The sequence below is a fragment of the Populus trichocarpa genome, chromosome 17, assembly GCF_000002775.5.
Source record: "Populus trichocarpa isolate Nisqually-1 chromosome 17, P.trichocarpa_v4.1, whole genome shotgun sequence".
NCBI lineage: Eukaryota > Viridiplantae > Streptophyta > Magnoliopsida > Malpighiales > Salicaceae > Populus > Populus trichocarpa.
This window is the reverse complement of record NC_037301.2, coordinates 3,388,683-3,407,724: the sequence shown is the minus strand read 5'-3', so window position 1 is coordinate 3,407,724 and position 19,042 is coordinate 3,388,683. Positions and strand designations below refer to the sequence as shown.

General features: G+C 31.3%; 2 protein-coding genes across 2 annotated transcripts; one reads left to right on the top strand and one right to left on the bottom strand.

The window, feature by feature from the left end:
* Positions 1-5,915: 5,915 nt before the first annotated feature.
* LOC7496592 (mitochondrial uncoupling protein 5) lies at positions 5,916-7,178 on the bottom strand. The gene has a single exon (XM_002323705.4). The coding sequence runs from the start codon at positions 7,044-7,046 to the stop codon at positions 6,078-6,080; it is 969 nt and encodes a 322-aa protein (XP_002323741.1). The 5' UTR covers positions 7,047-7,178; the 3' UTR covers positions 5,916-6,077.
* Positions 7,179-14,034: 6,856 nt separating this feature from the next.
* On the top strand, positions 14,035-16,436 carry LOC7472538 (uncharacterized). Its single transcript, XM_002323918.4, has 2 exons — positions 14,035-14,683; positions 14,789-16,436. The coding sequence occupies exon 2, from the start codon at positions 14,871-14,873 to the stop codon at positions 16,089-16,091; it is 1,221 nt and encodes a 406-aa protein (XP_002323954.2). The 5' UTR covers positions 14,035-14,683; positions 14,789-14,870; the 3' UTR covers positions 16,092-16,436.
* Positions 16,437-19,042: the final 2,606 nt, after the last annotated feature.

The window sequence follows — 19,042 nt, the reverse complement described above, 5'->3', positions numbered from 1 at the left end:
TAGTCAAGTCATTAAATCTAAACTTTTTATATGAAGTTTTTTCATGATTTTATCAGTGGTATTATTAGTAAAAAACATAACAAAAGGTTAGTTCGTTTCCTTTCACTTTTCATCAAAAATATTTCCATGGCTAACAAAACTCCTGACTAGATTAGTTATATTTGGCTAAGTCAATTAAATTATTAAAAATTTGACTAAGTCAGTCAATTTTAATCGAGTTAAAATTTAATCCAGTTCAATTAAAAATCTAGTCCGAGTCCATCTTTGAGTATCAATTTTTTATATGAAATAACCTGTTAAATCAGATAGAATTTAACAAATATACATATATCGGTCATGAAACCTTTTTTCAAATATGACATTTCATTTCTAGATGATCCCCAATCTATAGATCTTTTCATTTAGATAATGTAATTTCTTTATGTTCTTTGATAGTTAACTAATTAACAACTATATTTTATGTTGAAGTAATGACATTTCAACATTGAAAGAAAAATAACCAATTTATATTGTGAATTATTACATGAATTGTAAATTCATGGGATGTTACAAATAAATTAATAAGTGGAGAATGGGACTTAACAAATAGGCAGAATTCCAAGGTGTAACATTTTTATTTAGTGAGATTGGTTGATTTCATCTCTTGTCCTTATCAAATACAAAATATTCACAGGAATATACTCGCTCACACCAATTAAAATAAACTTTTATACCTTTTGTGGATAGTATTATTGTTTGGGATATTTTTTAATAGTGTTTTTAATTGAAAATTTATAAAAATAATATTTTTTTAATTTTTAATTTTTAATATCAATACATTAAAATTATTAAAAAACACTTAAAATATCAATTTAATAATTTTTTAAATAAACAATACTTTAAAAATTAAAAAGTACTGCAATATCAAACAAAAAATGTATGTTTGGGAATGTGATTGCTTTTCAAAGTGCTTTTCATACCGAAATACATTAAAATGATATATTTTTTATTTTTAAAAAAGTATTTTTGAGATTAGCACATCAAAACGATCCAAAACATACAAAAAAATTAATTTTTTACAAACAAAAAATTTAATTTTTTTGAAAATACGGGTTGACCCGTTTTTCTAAACGCTCCATGTTGAAGTGGTTGCTTTTCAAAACGATTTTTTATTGTAAATGCATAAATATTATATATATATATATATATATATATATATATAGTTTTTAAATTTTATTTTTTACATAAAAATATCAAAACAATCTAGAATTATAAAAAATATTGATTTAAAATTAAAAATATTTTTTAAATACAAAAACAAAAATACTAGTAACATAACTCAATTAGAAGCCACGCAGCACACTATTAGGCATCGGGCCCTCTTCAAACAAAAACAACAATAATAATAGGCATTCATGGGAAGCTACTGTGATCAGTTTCTTGCTAGTGGAAATATCTCTTTACTTTTTTATTATATTGTCTCCTCGCTATTTTCTTTCTTAGATTTTTATTTTTCCAAGGAACCATGGGCCCCCAGTCAGAGCATGGAATGGACTTTTATCATGGGCCTAACATCCATTTCAATAAAAAGGTGGGCCCAATTTGGGCTGGGCCACACCAGGCCTTTCCCTGTTGCCTTCCTTGCTGAAATGATTGCTTTTATTCCAATAATGATAATAAACAACCTTGAATCATGTAGACATTAACATGTGCCATTCCTCATAATTATCCTCTCTACTAATGGCTAATAAAATAATTAAAAATAATAATAATAATAATAAAAAAAGGAGAGCACCCATGTAAAAAGAAAGCCTATATAATAACAAAAATCAATAATCTATGAATTATTTTATAAATTATGGATAGGAAAACCCATGGCTTAGTACAATGTTGCTTGGAGTGGAGGGAACAAGAATCATAGGGATAACTTATATTTAATCAAATCATCATAAGGCCTTCCCTTTTTGAGGCAATCATATATGCTCCAAATTTCTCATCAGATGGTGCCAGGATATAAGGGGATTCCACTCAGCTTAATTTTGCCTCTAAATTATATAATAATAATAATTAAATCAATTGCTTGTATTACACTTTTTTTTTCACATAATTTTTTATCGCTCGTTAGGTATTGCAGGAACGATTGTTTTTCAAAACGGTTTTTGATGGGAAATGCATAAAAAAAAATATCTTTAACTTTTTCTTACATCAACACGTCAAATCAATTTGAAAATACAAAAAAAAATAATTTAAAACAATAAAAAAATTATTTCTTTTTAAAAATAGATTTTAAATGCAAAAACAAATGTACTGTTAAAAAGAATTATCATATTAATAATCTTTCATATTTTAGGAGTGAGCAAATATGAAATAATTACCAAAGAGCATAGCGTGATGACAAAGGGCTTGAGATCTGCACAGCAGGTCTCGAGTTCGAGTCAGGGCGTGCATCTCTTGTAAGAACTTGGGACAGCCGGGGTTTTACTCGCTCACCTGAGCCCACAAAATGTACTTTCAGGGGGGGTGAGGTTTCCTCGAATTCAAAAAAAAAAAATCCATGTTAATCACGTAGAAATTGTCAAGATAAGAATTTCTATATACATTTTTCTCCTTTTAAATTAAACTATACATTGTCACAAGGCCTTATTATATAAGTTAAATAAACTATATCGGTCTATTTTTTTTTTTTAATTATCAAGATATATGGATCAGTTTCAACCTTATATCTAGTCTGGTGTATTTATAAGGAATTGTAATAAAACATGAATTATTAATTTGATAAATTTTATTTTTGAATTATTATTTCTTGTGTAAATTAAAGTCTTTTATCAGCTTTTATCGTAAAAAAATGCTCTATATAAGCATTTTAGTTGATAGTCAAAGTTTTACCATTAGTTTTAGCTGTAAATGTTCAATATAACAAAATGACTTAATTAATTTGCCCATAAAAAAATAGTTTAAGAATATATTTATTTTACCATAATTCTAATAATTTACGGATAAAATATGATATTAAACCAATTTAAACATATAATTTTGTAAAGGTATACTCTTTTTATAGAGTCTATTTGTTTATGACCTAAAGAAACAAACACAGTCCCAATGGTTTATATTTCAAGTATTGATCATAACTTTCCTTGTTCCCCCACCCTCATGGGAAAATAAAGTAGTATCAACTTTATGCCCTAAATATTAAAATATGGTCCCACGCATCCCTGAGTTTTTGGCAATTTACTTTCTAAAAGTATTTTTTTAAGATCCCGTGTTTGGTATTACGAGTCGACTGTATTTTTAAATTTTTTTAATATATATATTATTTTAATATATTTCAAACTAAAAAATATTCTGAAACGTAATCTCTATTACATTACATTGTAAACAAACACTCATTAATTTGAGTAAACATTGATAGTAGTTAGAATTTACTTTTTGAGTAAACATTGATAGTAGTTAGAATTTACTTTTTAAAAATATTTTTTAGACCTGTTTGGTTTTACGGTCCAATTATATTTTTAAAATTTTTTGATTTTTTGATTTTTAAATTAGTTTTTTAGATCGTTTTGATGTGCTGATATTAAAAATAAATTTTAAAAAATAAAAAAAAATATTATTTTGATATATTTTCAAGAAAAAAATACTCTAAAAAACAACTTCCACCATCCTCGAAACAGTTACTCGTTGATTCGAGTAAACATTGTGCGCGTGTGTGCATATAAAATGTTGTAATGAGTCAATACAATGTTGTAATGCACTTGATCCATATATTTACCTAAAATTAAAGCAAAACCGAGTAACTTTAGTGATGTAATTAGAGGCAAATGTGGCTTTTGAAAGTGATGATTAGTGGAGATAAAACGGGCACGACGGGCTCTGTATGATATTGATGTTCTCTAGTGGACGATAAAGAAGTTCTACACATAAATATATTGAATTTTTTAAGCAAAAAGCCTTGATAAAGATAATAGAAAAAGTTTTAAAAAAGAAAATAAAGATTATATTATACGTAAATCTAGTGCTTTGTAACCCACCCTGCCTCCTCTCACCTTGAGTCTTCATTGTTAAGTGTCCGACAAACGGAATAATTTAGCATTCGACTGTGAGAGGCAACCTTTTTCCACCGCAGGCCTTGAAAACTTTAGCTGCCGTGATAATTGGCGGAGGAGAAATAAAGTAACTTGACCAAGCATGGTCGGATTTCTTAACTCTCGTCGGTGAAAGGCAATCAGCTCATCTGGGAAGAGAATAGGTTCATGGCTAGGTAGCAGGCGCTGTGTCAAGAGGCCTAGCAAGATGAGCTGCAGATTTCATGGCCAGAAGTTGCAGGAGTTTGAAGGGGATTTTTCAATAGAAATTATTGCTGTCCAACCTCATCTAGTTTGAGTACAATAATCATCAACTGCTGAGTTTTGAGGCCATTTGTTTGTTTTTTTTTTAAAAAATTTATGTTGAGATAGGTTTTAAAACTGTGTTGGATGTGAAAAAGTTTTAAATTGGTGTTTTTTAAATTGTATTTTTTAATATTTTTAATGTATTGTTGTTTTATATATATATATTTTGATGTTTTTTTTTAAAATAAAAATCAACATTTTCTATGATAAAAATTTTGATCTCCTATTTAGTGGGTGATCCTTTCCATGATATCATGTTTCGTCATTACAAGATTATAGATAAAGTTGGTAAGAAATAGAATAATAAAGTTTACAAATACTGAGTTAATTTTTAATAAATAAATATTTAAAATTTTTATATCAGATCAATTATTTTTATTAAAATAATACCATTTTATTTTTTATTCTTCTATGTTTATCTGATTAGATTTCATCAGTTCAATTATATTATTATAATATGACATGATTGAACAGCTTTTAATTATAATAGTTTCTTTTTCATTCTAATTTAAAAATTTACACGAGATTTTAAATTTTAAATTTTTTGAATTAATTTATTAGATGCATTTTTATAATTGAATAAAAATATGTGATGACATAATATGACTTACATAATGTATGGCAACATAATATTACTTAATCTTCCCAAAAAAAAAACATAATATTACTTAAGATTGCATTTACTTTTTAATATTAATAGGATTAGTGGCCACATCCGCAAGATAACTCTGAGTTTTGGTTTGAAAACTAACAGAAAAGAAATGTGATTGTGGCTGTAGAATCACCCCACCAATAATGAGCGCTTTGGCATATTGATTCACGTGCAGCAAAGATATAATGCAGCATCATTGTTCAAACCATGGTGGTTGAGTTTTTCAAGCTCATGCTGCTAATGAAAACTTGCTGTAGAAGGGAGTTTGGTCCACCAAAATGGCTGATGAGATGCTAAAACCATGAAGATCATATGGCATCTGGGCATATCACGTCTGCATTGGAGGGTGAAAACGAATGATTGAGCTTGTTGGGACATCATTTTTGGCAAGCTGTATAATGAGCCTAAGATCTAATTATGATTCCATCTGGGATTATCATATATTTCTCTCCTTACATCCTAAGCTATGATGAACTTCATTCATGCTAGCATCTTGCTGTGCCATGTGTTACTGTTATGGCCCAACTTGGAGCTTAGTTTTCAAGTCCTCGCACCCTCGATTCGAAAGCTGTTGAGGCTCGATTTTGCTCCAATGGATGCTAGGGCTTGTGCCTGCCAAGGTCCAGCAAGTTTTCCGCCAGGAGCCCAGGACCCAAGAGGCTTAAGAAGAGGGGAGTGGTTTTCAAACCAGGAAGAACATTTGACATTGTACATTCTGTCTTTAAAATCTGGACAGCTGAATACAAATATTAGGAAGAGAAAAATAAGAAAGATTTTCATACTTGAGTATGATCTCTAAATCAGACTAGCTTATTGTAATTTTCAGTATATTTCACCACTGATCATCACCGCATGAGGAATAATAGTATTGGATAACTGTAGTGGCCATTGTTCATCCATGAATGTTCAACCACACTCTTAATTAAACAAATAATGAAGGGCGAAAAATTATATTGCTTCCAACATGTAATCAAAGTTGAACAAGTAAATCAATGAATATACAAGCTTGAGTGCTTGTTCTACTGCCTTCCTTAATCTATTTTCATCGTTATAATAATTGATCAGAAATCTTTAAGTAATTTCCGAACTTGCTCTAATGTGACAAATAGCACAACAGTGAAAGGTCCTTGCCTTGAAATTGTAGGGATAAAGCCCTTATACAAGGCCATAGGACCCTCTGCCTTGATAGTCTTCATTGCACAATCGAATGCACCCTTATAAGGTGGTTCAACCCCGGGCTCAACCTTCATGTTCATAACTCTAGTCTTTATCACATCAATAGGGTTTGAAGCAACGGAAGCCACAAAACCAGCCAAAAAACTTGCTGAAACATGGGTGCCGATCCCATCACTCATCAAACCCTTCTCCAAGATCATCTCCTTGGCTTGATCATATGATGCAAGCTGTGACGCCGTCACAATCATCGCACGGTTGACTGTAAGACTTGAACCCCGCCACAGGCTAGCGACACCCTCCTGCTTTGACATTTGACTTAAGGCATCGACAACACTCTTGTAGTTTCTACGCTGTTCAATCGGGAGACGTCCATCAGCCTGCATACGGACCATGGCTACATCAGCAGGGTTACCAACAGCAGCCCCAACAGCACCGGAGATTAGTCCAGCCACGATCTTACGTACAAGTGGCATGGTATTAGTATCTGGATCCGTCCATTTATGTTTGAGGACATCATAAAGGCCCATACGGGTGGTGGAGTATAAGGTTTGGCGGAGGATGGTAGCGGAGACACCAGAAAAAAGAGCGGCAGCACCCTCGGATTGGATGATACGGACACCAATGGAAAGGGGTCCCACACGGGGTGGAGGAGGGGGTTCTAAGGTGGTCGGTAAGGAGATGTTGGCCGTAGAGCTCAATGCAAAAGCAGGGCGATAGGATTGCACGGAGGATGGATTTGGGACGTGGGATTCACCTTGAAGTTGCATACGGACCTTGATTAAATCTAAAGGGTGAGTGGAAGCCCCGGCAATGATGGAGGCAATACCACCCTCAGCAAAACCTTTCAAACCCATGATATAGTTTCTAATGGGACTTTCAAGAGCTGATGATCAAAGAAAGAGTTGAATTAATAATCGAGATTGATGGAGAAATGAACAGAGTGAATATAGAAGAGAGGAAGGAGAGATAAAAAATGGTGTGTTGACGAGTGTTAAGACCATAATCCATCCATATTTATACAGAGACTAGACGACCTTCATGAAAGCTGGACGCGGCAATCTCCGTTCACATGTTGACTTGGGTTAGTGTTGTTAGAAGGACTAGGTGCGCGTGTTTTCCTGTTCAAAGGTGTGACTGTTAATGGCAGCCTCTGCAGACTGGCGCTTCGAACGTTGTAATACCTTTCAACTTTACAAGTGGTCACTTGTTGAATTATATGGAATTTACAAAACCTGATGATCAAATTAACTAAGAGTTCAATTAATGAGAGGGAAGGAGTCCTTCTTAGCTTCACGCAGCCATCTCACCTCACCATGCCACATGTTGACTGTGCTGTAAAAGAGACTAAATTCTAGGTGTTTGCTTGTTCAAAGGTGGCTTTTGGGACTTTTTGGCACTCTTGGTTCCACTTTGACTTTTTAATTTCTTGTTTTTAATGTGTTTTTTTTCATGTATTAAAATTATTATTTTTAAAAAAAACTTTTTATATCAATATATTAAAATAATATAAAAAAATAAAAAATTAAGTAAAGATTTTTTTTAAATAAAATTTTTTTTTTTTTAAATACACTTTTAAAACACAAAATAAATATAATATTAATGTTACAAATTTTTTTTTTTGAAAGTTTAGAGTGGGGACTTGATGCTACTTACAGAAATATTTATTTGTGGGTTCTATAAGAAAGACTCTGTCTACATGCTGTTGACCGTTAAATCAGACACTCCTTGATCCTGTCCAAGTAAATGGACTTAAATTGAATTTGAGGAAAAACAAGCTTTCGAGGAATTAGCGGCTTTTGAGGTATTTTTCCTTCAATTTTTTTTTCAAATAATGTTTTTTCCCCTTCAGCCCAAACCTTCATTTTCTTTTTATTTAATTTTTTTATTTGACATACAAGAGATAATATTACTAGAAAACAAGATAAGCGAGAAGAAGTTTTTTTATTTATTTATAACATGGGTGTCCGAACTAACTTGCGTGTAACTTGATTAATCCCACGGACCCTGAAATTAATGATCATGTAAATCTCTAGTGATCCTGAGGTTTGTAAGACTCGAACTGGTGATTTTTAGAGAGCAAATTCAGGATCTGACTAGTTGAGTTGCACCCTTTAAAATTAGAGAGATGAAATTCTTGATTGTCCAACATTATAATAATAAAACAACTTCTTCTTGTGTCTAAGAGTTTTCCTCAAAAAGGAAGTTTAATGTGGTATTTTTTAACCCTTCATTTTACTAAAAAAACCAATGAGGTTGAGAAAATCTTTTAAGTTCATTTTGTGTTTTTTTTATACCAAATTAGAGCAAATTAAAATTCAGAAATTGATTTTTTAAGATTTTAAAAATATTTTTAGATTAAAATAATTTCAAAATAATTTTTTGAGTTAAAAACCCACGGCTACATTTTCCAATAACTTTTACAATGAAAGAATTCTAGAAAACAATTAACTTTGTCTATTTTTTCCAATCACATAAATAAAAGCATGACAAAATTTTCCAATTACATTAAAACAATTCAAGAAAAACCCTTCTCATCTCCAAAACGTCTGCTAGAGATCACGATTTTTTCCTATAAAAAAAGAACACCCAACATTAGTTTTTTATTCATGAGTTCGAGTCTTCTCAATACTATTAAAGATTTATATAGTCGTTAATTTTAAAATTTATAGGAGTCATTAATTTTAAAATTTATAGGATTAATCGAGATATACACAAATTAGTCCGATACTATATTAATAAAATAAAAAAAACAAAACCCAACTCAAGAAAAAAAAAAACCCTTATATTATAATAACACTTATCCCAATTCTTTCACCAGTAACTATTAAGCCATTTCACTCTCCAAGCTTGTCTACTCACCCCCCTCTCCCCCAACAAAAAAGATTAAAAATTATCTATCGCTCAAGTGAAACCACCTGAAAAAAACCCTAAATTACAACACCTAACCTAACAATTTAGTGAATTAAAAGACACCCAATAACAATCTCATGAACCCATATTAAAAAAACAAAACTTTCATAAATTTAGAATCTCAAATATCTATTTTTTCATGCACTTTCTTAGTAACCAAACAAAGCAATAAAATTCTGACTTAACCTGCAAATCAGAATAAGTAAAATAAAAATAAAAAAAAGAGTTTTGTCCGTAGAAGGAAGGGAGTTAGGTAGCTAACAAGAACCAGTGCAGTGAACGGTGATGTTTTGACCAACAGTTGGTTTTGGGACCAGTTCCAGGTCTGATCACCTGCTACTCCACTCCCATGATTGTGTTTCTGTCAAATTGCTTTGCTTTTCTTGTCATTTACAGTTTTATTTAACCCCCTTTTTTTTATTGAAAAGTTTTTTTTTTTAAAAGTAATTTCTGAAAAAATGAATTCCGAGAAAATAAAATATTTTTTAATGTTTGGTAGTGTAATGAAAACTAAGTTGAAAAACACTTCCTAGTGTTTGGTTATGTTATGGAAAATGAGCTGAAAAATAACTTATTAATGTTTTATTTTTTTCAAATTTATTAAAATAATGAGGAACAAATCTTACAAATTAAAAAGTTGGATGAGAATAAAATTAAAATATAAATTTATAAATTATCTCAAATAAAATAAATAATAATCAAAATAATAGAGATCAAATCTAAAATACAAAAATTGAAAGATGAAAAAATTAAAATAATAATAATTAACATTTCATAAATTATTTCAAATAAAATAAGTAGCAATCAAAAGAATAAGGACCAAATTTGATAGATAAAAAATTTCAATTAAAAAATGATAAGGAAAAATTAAATAACAATTATAAAAATAAGGACCAAAATTAATATAAAAATTAAATTCTAAGGGATGAAATTGAAAAATAAATATTCAAAACAAAATATATATAACAATCAAAAGTTTGAGGATCAAATTTGATATAATTAGCAAATAATATGATATTTCTAAATTTTTCACAACTTCCGGAAAGTGTTTTCCGTCCAAAATAAAAAAAAAAAACACTTTCCTGGAAACCAAGCCAAATTTTTCTTTAATCAGAAAGTGTTTTCTGTTGACTAATTTTTATAATGACAAACAAATACAGAAAAGTTCAGAAAATAATTTCCTGAAAACCAGTTTTTAAAAAACAAACACAGCCTTAAATACAGTACGGTGCCGCTGCTTGCTATACATTGCCGGACTAGGGGCTGGCTTGGCCCGGAGCTTGGACTGCCGGTTTGTTTGGTTAATAAGTGATTTAATGAGTAACTTAGATTCATTTTAAACGACGTTGTTTTGAAAAGATTTTAAGAAAAAAAAACTTGAAATTATAGTTTTGGATATAATTCTTTTAAGAAAATTATAGTAATTGACCCGCATAGATCTTATCTTAATATGACGAATTATGATTGGCCGACAAGTTATCAAATCAATATTTATTTTAATTCTTAAAAAAAAAAATAAACTCAAACAAGGTTTTCAGTCAACCAGTCATTGTCATTAGCTAACCCATCATCATGCCAAACCAAATTTAATAACTATGCGCATGATATTAGTAAATAAAACTTGGCAGCATATATTTTCTCAATTAATATTATCATTTATAATTATTAATTAACATTAACAATAAAACATTTGAGGAAATTACTGTAACAATAAATAGTATTTTTGCCAAATGTTTTGGTGTGGCTGTAAAAAACATGTCTTTGTTTTTTTTTTTTTTATATAACTTTGATTTTTTTTATCGATGTATTTTTATATAATTTTATCATTTAATATTATTTTTTTTATTGGATTATCTCACTCTCATGACACGGATTGCTGGTTGATACGGATTGCTGGTTTGATGAGTTAAACTGGTTGGTTAAGGTGTTTTTTTTTCTTATTTAACTTTTTTTTTAAATTTCATCATTTAATATTGGATTAATTGAAAATTAAATTTCATGATTTATTTTATTTGTTTTCTATTAGGTTATTCTAGTCTCATGACCTGAAAATAGTACTTAACGAGTTCACCTGAGTTAACTTAGGTTGTTTTTGTTTTTTTTAATTGGAATTTTTGTTTAATTTTATCATTTAATATTAGTTCAGTTAAGGATAGAGTTTCATAATTTGTTTTGACTTGTTTTCTATTAGAATATCTTGGTCTCATTGTCAGGGTCGCGAGTTTTGATATTTTAACCCCGGTTAAATTAGGTCTATTTTTTTTCTTTTTTTTTTCTAATAGGTTATTATGGTCTCATGTCCTTCAGTATTTGATTTGTTTTTTATTGGGTTGTCCCCTTCTTATGACCCGGGTTGCAGGTATGATAGGTTAATCGTGTTGACTCATATTTTTTTTTTAATTGAATTTTTTTTTAATTTCATAATCTAATATTGTATTTGATTGAAAATTAGATTTCGTGATTTATTTTGGTTTGATTTTTATGAGGTTATCCCGACCTTATAACTAAGGATAATGCTTAACGGGTTAACCAATATTGATTTGACTCATTTTTTGTGTTATTTTTTTAATTAATTTTTTTACAAATTTCATCGTTCAACATTGGGCCCGACATAATTGATTGGAAATAGAGCTTCATAATTTATTTTGATTTACTCTTTATGGGGTTATCTCGGTCTCATGACCAAGGTCACAAATTTGGTAAGTTAATCTGGGTTAAATCATGTTGTTTTTATTTTTTTATGAGATTATCTCGGTCTCATGATCCAGGTTATGAGTTTGAAAGATTGACTTGAGTTATTTTTTATGTTTTTTTAACTGATTTTTTTTAGTCTCATCCTTCAATACTAGATTGATTGAGAATTGAACTTCATAATTTGTTTTAATTTTCTTTTTATGAGATTATCTCGGTCTTATAACCTAAGTCGCGAGTTTGACAGGTTAATTCAGGTCATTTGTTTTAGTTAATTTTTTTTTCAGTTTCATCCTTCAACAATGAGTTAATTAAAAATTGAGTTTTATAATTTATTTTGAGTCTCATAATCCTGGTCATATATTTGACATGTTAACTCGGGTTGACTCAAGTCAATCCAATATGTTATTATCTTAATATTAAAAAAAGATATCATTTTGAAATTGTTTTAGTCCAACTACGTTTTTACGGGGTCGTTCGAGTTGTTTTTGAACATGCACAATTAACCGGATCACATCAAGTCAACCCCCATTCAATTAAAATCTGCTTCCATTAAAAACAATATTAGCAATATCTGAACATGTTTTCTACGTTCAAGAAAAACTTAACCCGACGGCAACATGTCACTGATATAGAAAAAAATCTAGAAAATTGTTTTTCATTCAACCTAATCAAGCCACTGAAGGCATGCTAACAAACTGGACACATTCAAGGTTTGGATCAACAACAAAGAACAAAACAAGGAGAAAAAGGAAACAAGAAGATTGTACACGCCAACAACTATAAGATCAAAACCAACTAAAAAGGAAAGTCTCGGGGCCACCATTGGAGATGAGAAAAATTAGAAGCCTATCCAGAGATTGTGAAGGATTGAATTGGTAAGCTAATTGAGAACTGTAGGTCATTGAATCGGCAAGCTAATTGAGAACTGTAGGTCATTGAATCGGCAAGCTGATTGAGAATTGTAGGTCATCAAGGCAAGAATCATGGAAGAGAACTAATGGCTAGAAACTGGTGTATATAAAGCACACCAGGTGTTTATCAAAATAACCCAACAAAAAATTAACAGATAGAGCTATTCAATAGTTACTTTACTAGGGTTATATGATCAAGCATAGAAAAAGTTGATCTTGCAAGACTACAAGGTCAAAAGTTTCTATGGTTACATAAAGAAATCAAGCAAGCAAGCAAGCAGTTAAAACTCTCACGGTCATCCTCGAGGATTGGATTACCTATGATTTTCAACCACCTCATCCTCCCTCTTGGTTGCCTTCGTACCTTACAATAGTCAACTTACAAGTTACCCAATCAATCTAGGTATATCTTATTTTGTCAAAAAGGTTTTGTTTTAGATTTTTTTCAAATATTTATTAGTTTTAATATTTTAGACAAGTTTTGATCAAATTTTAACCGAGTTAACCAAGTCACATATTAATTTGTTAAGTTACTCAAATTTAATCAATTCAATTTTAAAACTGGTTTAAATTAAAACTCAATCTAGATAAGTCTTTGGATCGGGTTTTGTAAGAATTTAACTTACCAAGTCGTGTTGAGTTTAATAATTATTAAAGACAAGCAAGCAAAATAGCCCTCTACGCTTCAATTGAAGTTTTTCAGGCAGTGTTTGAGAGTGTGATAATGATTACTTTTCAAAGTGTTTTTCGCTAAAAAATACATTAAAATTATATATTTTTTTATTTTCTTTAAATAATTTTTGACATCAATACATCAAAACAATTAAAAAATATAAAAAACAATTTTAAATTAAAAAAATTAAATTTTGTTGAACTCCAATGAAAACAGAACCCCAAACATGGTCTATCAGTTTTGACCAGGTTTTAGCTAAGTTAATCAGGTCACGGATTAACATGTTAGGTTACCCGAGTTTAACCAGGTCAATATTAAAACTGGTTTAAATTAAAACTCAATCTAGATAAGTCTTTAGATCAGGATCAACTTACCAGGTCGTGCCAAGTTTATTAATTATAAAAGACAAGCAAACAAAATAGCCCTTCAACGCATTAATTAAGGTCTAAGATGTTTTTGAAAGTAATTTTCACTTAAAAATACATCAAAATAATATTTATTTATTTTTATTAAATTATTTTTTACATTAATATATCAAAATAATTTAAAAATATACATAAAAAAATTAAAATAAAAAATTAAAATAATATTAAATTCCAAGGCAAACACATCCCCATGGATCTCCATAGCATGTATCAGTTTGGAGAAACAATAAAAAGCAAACCATGAGATGTGCAAACTGCAAACTATAAAATGAACAGTCGAAAACCCATGCAAATACACAAATATAGTAATGGATGATTACTCATAATTATCAAAACACACGTAAGCTAGCAAGATTCAAGTCCTAATTCCAAGATTCCTCAATTAAGACACTTTTCTCACACGGCATTCTGAAAAAAACTAATGGAAGCAAAGAAAATCAAATCCTACAACTCATCAATCACACATTTAGCCTATCATTTCTGCGTCCCGAACCCTATAAAACCAACACAACCACCTTTGTCCCCATCACTCTTAACGCCACACCAACAACAGGACAAAAGCTTGTTCACATTTGACACCTCTCTCTCTTTCCCTCTCCTTGTAATCTCACATTTCAGATTTCTGAACGACATTTGGGTGAGTTGGTTTTAGAAATCTGAAATGTGAATGGTTGGTTCTGATCTGATCTGGGTTTGGTGAGACAAAAAAGAAAAAGAGAGAGAAAATAAGAGAGAGAGAGAGAGAGAGAGAGAGAGAGAGAGAGAGAGAGAGAGAGAGAAAGCATGGAAATTGAGAGAATTAGGGAGTTGTTGCTACTTTGGTGTAGAATTATAAGTAACCGTGTGGCCCTCGTGGGTGGAAACCATACAGCTTCCAGGTTTTGTACTCGCTAATGATCATTCTTTTCTTGTTGTGCTGGTTTCGTTTCCTTCAAAGAATCAATCTTTGTGTTTATTCAAAGTTGTTGGCTTTTGCTACTTAGGAAGAAAGCTCGAGATTTTACTCCATTGTGGATTTAAATTCATTGTTTTGAGTGAGAAACTAAGGTGGAAAGGTGAAAAAGGATGGAATCAGCCAGTGGGTTTTCTACCAAGGATCTAAATGAGATCAAGCATTTGCACAATGGAGGGATTGGCTTAAATTCAGATATCATTTTGGTGCTTAAGCTTCCTGATTCCCGAGTAATGCGTGTTGTGTCTCGCTCGTTGTTTTTCGTTATGATTATTCTTGCATTGCCATTTATGGGGTCCATTTTAAGGGAACTGAAATCAAGTTATTATCTTGACGTCTCTGGCTCTGCTTCAATTGATCTTGAATTCTTCGATTTGTTGTTGCAAAATTTGGCCAAGGAGGGCCTTATCAAGAAGGGCGATAAAGCTCTCATTGTTTTCTCCGGCGTCGGGGCTGTAGTTGATAGTTCAAGACTCTTGAATGTCAATGATATTGATTTCGTATCAGAATCTGATTTGGAGGAAGAAAGCTTGTTCCCGAATGCAACATTTGATTTTGCGTTGACATTGCACATTAAAGATGCAAAATTTTTAGATCGCATTGTGAAAGTTGGAGGCATTCTGGTTGCTCAATTGAGCAATGACCCCTCAAATGCTTTCCAGAAGATGTCAAATTATAGAGTTGTGTATCTTCGGCGATATGACTCAACCATCGTGGCAATGAGGAAAACGAGTTTGGTGAATCAGATAGTGAGTTCTGTGGCAAAGAGGCGGCCTTTGCAGCTAGCATTAGATGCTAAGAAAGAGGCATTGCAAGGCTTGGAAGATATTCTGCTTGAGCCACCACGAAAGACTCCGGAAAAATCTAGAATGTACTTGAAGGGATTCAAATATCTTCCTGACTTGTTGGGAGATTCTTTAGAAGGTTTCTCGCGTCGATTTTTCATTGATGCGGGCTCACAGGAGGAGGAGAATGGTGCAATGCTATGGTTTAATGAAAACTATCCAACTAGAAATCAAGACTTCGAGTTTCACAGCATAAACATGTTGTCTGAGGGAGTGCCTGGGAGGGTGGCATCACCTGCTGATGTTTCAAATTGGTTGATGAAGAACGTGAGGGAAGATGAGTTCGTTGTGATGAAAGCAGAAGCAGAAGTAGCAGAGGAGATGATGAAGAGGAAGACAATTGGTTTGGTGGATGAATTGTTTCTAGAGTGCAACAACCAATGGCAGAAAGGGCAAAGGAAGAAGAGCAGGAGGGCTTATTGGGAATGTGTAGCACTGTATGGAAGACTGAGAGACGAGGGAGTTGCTGTGCATCAATGGTGGGATTGAAAAGGGAGACAAGACAGACCCTCATAGTTCTCTGTGTGTTTTGTGATTATCCTGCCATGTTTGGATAATTTCAGTCGTTAAACCTATCATATGAATCCACTAGATTCAATAAAGAACATAAGCAGTGGGATTTCTTGGTGTTGCGTTGTATAAAGAAGCACAGCATCTGTTTTGCTGCTGAGAGGGACAGGAATTGAAAATTCTCCTTTCTCCTCTCTTTGACTCTTGTTGATGTCAATTCGTAGTATATGATTAATACAACCATTGTATCTGCTGTGCTGTTTTGCTAATTTCTGTTAATGACATTATATTAGCCTCTTATTAATTCATTTCACCCTTGTATTATTCTTTAATATGTTGCCCCGTCTTAACTATCTGGTAAGTGTTTTAGTAATAAAAGCTTTTACTTCTCATGTCATATCAAGTTCGAGCCATATAGTTGCTAATATAATAATTACTGGAGACTTACATGATTGTTAATTTCAGGACCCGTAGGATTAGTCGAGGTACGCATAAACTGGCCTGGACATCGTGTTAATAAAAAATATATATTATCCGGCCTTCCTTGTTCAATCAACTCTATTATATTAACACAAAAGCTAAATCCCTTGAGAAAACACTATAACTATTCTTATAAATTACTGTGTGATTGTGTACGGGAGGGTTGCATGGTTTATTAGCCACCATTTAATAAAAATTTAATAAAAAAATTAAATCGAGAAAAATACTTGATATTCCGATATGAATTGCTCCCACAATTGATTATGCTGGCAGCAATTGCAAGGGAGGGTTACGTGGCGTATTAGCCACCAATTAACACAAAAGCTAAATCATAACTTGTTTTTTTTTTTTTTATATACACACACATATACACATATATCCAACAAGGTGAGAGAGAAATGGGAGATAAGAGAAGATTTTTACATGGGTTGGAAAATTAGAGTTTAATTTCTTCAAAGCAATCTCATTGTAGTTTAATTCTCTACTATATTCCACTTAATTGCTTACATCTGCATTTAACTACACAGGTTATGCTATGAAACTGCTCCACCATCTTTTTCCAAGGACTCAATACGACTTATGTTAGAAAATAATATAAATCATATCCTGAGAACTCACCTAATAGCTTAAGCTATTGGGTTGAGATGATTCTTTAACATGGTATCAGAGCCTTGATAATCAAATGGTTATGAGTTCGAATCTCACCACCCCCATTTATTTGATAAAAATTAAGCACAAGGTAATGTGGGCCTGTGCAAGTTTCAAGTCCAAAGAGCTTTCAGTTGAGGAAGTGTGTTAGAGAATAATATAAATAATATTCTGGGACCTCACCTAACAGCTTAAGCTATTGGGTTGAGATGATTCTTTAACAACTTATTATCTCCTTTTGCATTTCTTCAATGTGGTTGCTACTTCACAACATCATCATTTACGCCACCATTGCCAACTAAGCCCTCCAAGCATACCTCTTTAATTCAACATATAACTATTTGCTTTTTGTTTATTCTAAGAATGTCAAACTAGCTCTTCCATGTAGATTTTGAAACTACAACAATCAAACCATTTTTGTAGAACTACCATTTTCCTTGCTATTCCATTAAGTTTATGTTTGATAATCACCCCTTTCTTTCTCCTAAGCAATTTCCCTCCAAGAACAAACTTAGTTAACGAAAAAAAAACCCCGCAGCAACGCGCAGACACCATGCCTAATTAGGTTATAAGAAACTTGCTCATGGTTTGTTTGGCTTTCCTTGTTTCTTCTTTCATGGGAAAGTTTGATGCTTTCTTTGAATTTTAAAATTTGGATTTTGTTTTCCAAAGTAGCGCAATAAGAATAATTTTTTAGAGAAATAGCATAATTGAAAACTTGTCTGGAAAAATAAGAAAGTTTGAAGAGATGCATATGTTACTTGAGATTCTAAAGTCACATGTCTCACCTACAACTCTAATCAATCCAAAGTCGTAGGTGACACATGCTGACTCATATTGAATTAAAATGCTAGAACCCCTTTCTTTCCTTTTTTTTTCTAGGGAGACTATCATTGTGGAGAGATTGAGAGAGAAATTAAGGAAGGATAAGAGGAAGAGAGAAATAAGAAAAGAAATGAGAAGAAAAAAAAAGGTGTTTCAGAAGATGAAGAGAAAAATAAAAAAAGAAAAGCGGAAGGAAATGATTCTAGCATTTTAATTCAACGTGAATCGCAGATATCACGGCTTTAGATTGATTAGAGTTGTAAATGAAACAAACAACTTTAAAATCCAGGTGACTCCTCAAATCATGTTATTTGCATGCTATTTCTTTAAAATTTTATTTTTATAGTGCTACTTAAAAAAAAAAAAAAAAACAAACTAAAAAATTTAAGATGACAAATAAAAATTACTCAGAACTATGCACTAATAATATAACACACCAACTTCAAAGATCAGCAATTGGTGAGTAAAAAAGATGAAAATCTTTTTTTTTTCGAGGTGCGCTATCGACAAACAAAATGCACTATGTATATTATATTTATCAAATCTAGTCTCGGAGTTGACTTGGTCAAGGAGTTGGCTTCCATGTCAATATGAGAAAATATATAAAAAAAAATTATGTTTGAGGTTTTAATATCCAACATTAAAAGGTTTTAAAACAATGCATATGGATGCAAACTATAAAATAATATATGAAGTGTAGTATAATTATTCCACATCGAAAAGTTAAGAAACAATCCATGTAAATATAAGCTATATATAATTATCTTACATTGAAAAATTAAAAAACAATCCATATGATGGAAGCTATAAAAAAAATAAAGTGTAGTATAATTATCTTACGTAAAAAAATTAAGAAATAGTCCATGTGGATGTATGCTATAAAAAAATATAAAATATACATTAAAAAATAAAAAAATAATCTATGAGAATGTAACTATATAGAGTTCTAACACAATGAAAAATTAAGAAAGCGGATA